This window comes from Sander lucioperca, chromosome 13 (assembly GCF_008315115.2).
Source record: "Sander lucioperca isolate FBNREF2018 chromosome 13, SLUC_FBN_1.2, whole genome shotgun sequence".
In the NCBI taxonomy this organism is placed as follows: Eukaryota; Metazoa; Chordata; class Actinopteri; order Perciformes; family Percidae; genus Sander; species Sander lucioperca.
The window spans coordinates 8712011-8717059 of NC_050185.1; the positions used below are offsets into that span (position 1 = coordinate 8712011).

General features: G+C 39.0%; 1 protein-coding gene across 1 annotated transcript; it reads right to left on the reverse strand.

The window, feature by feature from the left end:
• Window positions 1–1476: 1476 nt before the first annotated feature.
• tmem88a (transmembrane protein 88 a) lies at window positions 1477–4606 on the reverse strand. Its single transcript, XM_031320006.2, has 4 exons — window positions 4352–4606; window positions 4090–4160; window positions 2623–2943; window positions 1477–1991 (listed from the first exon to the last, which is right to left on the reverse strand). The coding sequence occupies exons 3-4, from the start codon at window positions 2923–2925 to the stop codon at window positions 1704–1706; spliced, it is 591 nt and encodes a 196-aa protein (XP_031175866.1). The 5' UTR covers window positions 2926–2943; window positions 4090–4160; window positions 4352–4606; the 3' UTR covers window positions 1477–1703.
• Window positions 4607–5049: the final 443 nt, after the last annotated feature.

Genomic DNA, 5049 nt, shown 5'->3' on the forward strand with positions numbered 1-5049 from the left:
TGGTGCCCCATCTGTAAGGAACATGCATTTGTGGGAAGAGCAGCAGCGCTGAGTATGTGGGTTGCGCACATGAAAAATTTGCCAAAACATTCTCTTACCACTCTAAGATATCTGACCTGACAGATTCAGATTCAAAGTTCATTACTTTGGCACTTTCACTTAGTATGTATTGGACCTCAAAACTTACTGAAACATATCTGATTTGAACAGTCAACCTCCTGTCTTCCTAACATTTTCTTATTAGCCTAAGCTATCTAACTTGACAGAAAACTTTGTTTTGGGCATATTTGTCTTTCATTTAGTATATTGGACCTCAAAACTTACCAAAACATATACCATTTGAACACTCAACCTTCTGTCTTCCAGTCTTACTCTTATCACCCTAAGCTATCTAACTTAAAAAAAAAAGTCTATGTTTTTGTAAATAAGTCAGAGTATAGTATGTCGAAAATAGTAATTAAAAAAGTCATAGAATAGCATGTCGAAAAAGTGATAAAAAAAATCATTGTATAGCATGTCGAAAAAAAAGTGATAAAAAAGTGATAATATAGTATGTCGAAAATTCATGGTATAGCATGTCAACAAAGTCATAGTATAGTATGTCAAAAAATTGATAAAAAAAGTCATAGTACAGTATATCGAAAAAATGTATAAAAAAGTCAAAATAGCATGTCGAAAAAAAACATAGTATAGTATTTCGAAAAAAGTGATAAAAAAATCATTGTATAGCATGTCAAAAAAAAGTGATAAAAAAGTGATAGTATAGCATCTCGAAAAAAGTGATAAAAACTCATAGTATTTCATGTCGAAAAAGTCATGGTAGAGTATGTCAAATAAAGACATAAAAAAGTCATAGTATAGCATGTCAAAAAAGTCATAGTAGAGTATGTCAAAAAAGTGATAAAAAGGTAATAATAAAGTATGTCGGAAAAAAGTCTAAAGCTAAATCAGCATTCATTCAATGAAACTGTTAACATTAAACTGTGATACAGTATCTCTGTTAATATATAGGTACAGTGTGCTTGCTGCTTTTAATTAGAACTCAAATGGCAGTGTGAAAAAAGAGATGATAACCTATGTACCAGACACATACCTTTCTGTCTACGACATGAAGACTGACAGTATATTAATAGTAGTTTGGACATTAAAGAATAGGAAACATGTGTTTGGCAGCTAAAGAACAGCTAAAGGAGCATTTTGCCGTAAAGCTCTGTGGAATCAAATAACAAAACAAAACCACGCTGTGCCTTTACATTCTGTTGACCCTCTGTTTTATCCTCATCACATAAAGGCCTATACAATCCAAATTCACAGACCTACAATAATGGTGTTGTATGAAAGTTTGCAATGAACACAAATCTTTTACCTGTTTACGCTATTCAATGTATTTATCTTTGTATTTCGCCTACTTCTCTTGCATGAAGTACAGTCCATCCTGTTTCAGTTTCCAGGTGTCTGTGTAAAACACAAAGCTCGACAGGTCGATTTACACTTTATTTTAAAAAGGTATAAAATACATTCAATGCATTGGAAATGCATAGAAAAAGCAATATTGACTTTTAAACAAACACTATAAATGATGAAATATGATGGGTTTTTACAATGGCTTTAGAAATAGAAACACAGTGGAAATTGGCTTCAAAAAATAAAGAAAGAGCCAGACTCAAACTCTCATCATTAAACAGGGATACTCCTCTCCTCTCTTACACCCATACGCTACCCTTCCCCTCCCTCTCTGAAGCTCCCTGCTGGCCACAGCAGCCTCCTGCATCAGCCTTCCGGTGGCGTGAGGGGGGCAGGTTCTTGTAGACGGCGCGGCTGTAGGGAATGAAACACATTCCCAGCTGGAGGTGTCGGGCCAGGCGACAGTAGGCGGCGAGTGCGAGGACCAGCAGAGGGGTGAGCAACAGAAAGCCCACAACCAGAAGAGCCACGCAGCCGGCGTCATCCAGCACGTCTGAGCAATACAGAGATGTTCCATGGGGCTGCACCTGGAGAGCAAGAATAGAGGGAAATTGCTCATCCGAGTAATTGCACGGATGTAAAAATCACAAACACACACACACACACACACACACACACACACACACACACACACACACACACACACAACTACATCTAGTTTTTCAGTTTGGTTACACTGGATAAGTCAGTAATAAAGTATACTCAAAACAGTCAGTATGCACTACCTATGCTGGATTTTAAAATGTGTTGGGGTACACTACTGTCCCACAATGCTTTGCACAAAGGAACTAAAGCAGCTTAGTCACAGCTGCAAAAATATTTTTAATTAAGCTCTAGGAAAATCTAGTATAATCTCGAAAAACAGTTTCAAATTTCTGAAAAAACATTTTCCTTTCTCCTTGTGCAGTTAGACTGAAATTCACAGTTTGATTGACAGTCTGCATCATTTCCTGTTAGTACAAAAGATTTCTCGTATAGTATGTAACTTTAGAAACTATCCATTATGACACATTTTCGTATGACTGTATACTATTAGTTTGTAGGCTAGTATGGAATTTGGACACAGCACCAGTCTGAGCTACTTCTTTTCAAATCTGTGTAATCTCACACTTCTGTCAGTCAAAAAAAAAAAAAAAACATTCCACAGGAGATTGTTACCGCGGAGTGGCAGAGGAAGCCGAATATGATCATGACAAGAGCAGGGGTGAGGATGGTGCCAAATATGATGCTGGCCAGCCCGCCGTTGATTAGTGCTATGATCAGATTCTGTGCAGTGACCAGCACAGAGCATGCCCAGCAGTCCAGAGAGCCTCTTAACTCCAGGGGGGGTTCAGCGGCTTCGCTGCCGCCCAGAGAGTATGGAGGCGGCACCACGACCCCTGACCCCACTCTGGAGGGGGAGCCTGGGTCAGAGAGGGCCTGCTCCGTCTTCTCCAGTGTCCCGGTCTGTGACAGACTCATATTTCCTTGTGGTCTATGCTGCAGGACAGAAAAACTGTTTTAGCCCAATAATTGCATGTAAATAATGAATCTACCTATAATATTCTGCATTTCAGTGCATTGCTTTAATTTAACCCCGCTGTTAGGACTGCAAGTCTGCATGAACATGTGTATGTATCACAGTGTGTCAAGTATTTTAAGTACTTTGTTGAAAAAAGATATCCATAATACAGTTTGTCTATTTTCTGTTATAAAATTCTGTTTCACTTCCCTGAATACTCAGAATTCTTCAGTCTATCACTAAAATCCTGGAAAGCTAAAAGAAGTTAATCCATGAATAAATGATGTGGTAAAAGGTGTGGAAAGTCAGCAAAGAGAACTGCACAGCTCTGAGTGTGAGGAAATGGGGCTCCACTGACCCCACCTCCAAACTCTAGGATAACCAAGGCCCAGAACAATGAGCCAGGAACGGCTGGAAAACTGAAAAACCCCACTAATCAGTTATTAGCATGTCAAAACAACTTTTTTAGATGTGTTAACACATTAATGTTGTAAAAACAAAAAGATGTCAGGGGCATATTACACCATTTCCTTCTGTTCCCGAGTGTGTTAGCAGCTGCCGGTATTATGCCAAGCACCATGTGAACACATGGGTTTTACAAGCAACCTTTTTTCATTTTTGTTCTGTCCATCAACATCATTTTAAATAAATTGCAGTTCACTAAATTTGAACGCCCGGTCCATCCCATCATCAGCTTTCTTGCTTGTGATGTTTTTTTCGATTGTCTAAATAGCAATACAAAATTAGACGATTCTGATTTCAAAGGTTTGCTGCTCTTTAAAAGTCTTTTATAGGTTCTCTAATAATGGAATTAAGAACATTCTTTGGATTGCTTTCCTTTTTTAAGATGTTCTGTTTGAGCAGCTCCATTACTGAATGGAAGACAGACTTTGCTGACATATCCACAGATACTTGCCATTTGATAATCTCATTAATACAGCCTTCTTATTTCCAGATTGGTCAACTTCAGAAATCAAACCTAACTCTCCAGAATCACAGGAATAACAGTAGTGGATGCATTCAAGCAAACTAAACCCTTTTGTTAGGGTAAGGATTAGCATTTTTCTGTTTCTTCAACAAAGTTTTATTGAAAAAAAAATGGTGACAGAGTATGTGGTACTCACTGTGTGGTAAACCTGACGATGTGTCCTCCTTCAGCTTGATGGTGGCAGTAGATGCTGGAACTCTGAAAGACCTGGAGAGCGGTGAGGGGTCAGAGACAAAGAGAATTTCAAGAATTTCCTCCTGATGTATGTCTTCGCTGTTTGAAAATCCAGAAACTGTTTGAAACTCCGTATCCGAGTCAAGTTTCTACTACTTAACTAAATCTAAAATCTTCTCGTTTTGTGTTCTGGCCTATTTTCAAAAATGTCATCAGATACTTGCCTGCTTTTATGAATCCAAACTTCTCTCTGAGACCTCCTGTAGAGTGGGTCAGAAAAGAGCTCTGCAGACTTGAGGCAAATTCTGCTTTCCCACTGGCTTCAGTGCTTCCTTCCCTGACATTCTGTTTCCTCACTCCAACTCCAGTTTGAGATATGATTGAGTGTGTGAGTGGTTACGAGTATGCACATGTGAGTGTGTATCCTGTGTTGCCTCTAATGCAAATGCACAGAAAGCAGGCTGCGCTGTGTTAAAGGCTGCGGTTAGTGTCGGGGCAGGGGAGCATAGGGTTTCCATGATAACCCCTGAGAACCAGGGGGAGGGAGGAAGAGTGTTTATTTGGATAGATTAGAGGAGTCAGGGTGTGCTGCCCAATCCACAACACATTACAGTTTACACACTCACTGGGCACTTTCTCTACTCCACTGTCAAACATACAAATAAGGTGGGTTTAGAAAAAATTCAGCTGAGCTGGTTTAATATTGACGTTCATACTTAATAAATCTCACAAACTGCCAGTAAAGCCTTTTTGTGGCTTTAAGACTGACCGTTACATAATATGTAGATGCTACACTCTATATAGTAGTAGTGGATAGACTGTATTAGTTTAGACTGTACCAATGGGATAAGGGTATAAACAATGAGACAGCACTAGTCAACTACTTCAAAAGCACAGAGCTCTGAAATTAAAAGGTAAAGGG

Excerpts from the sequence above, each read along its gene's own strand:
- tmem88a (XM_031320006.2), bottom strand. The coding sequence starts at position 2,925 with ATGAGTCTGTCACAGACCGGGACACTGGAGAAGACGGAGCAGGCCCTC. Across the intron at positions 1,992-2,622 it reads GCTTCCTCTGCCACTCCGCG|GTGCAGCCCCATGGAACATC; the intron begins GTAACAATCTCC and ends CTTGCTCTCCAG.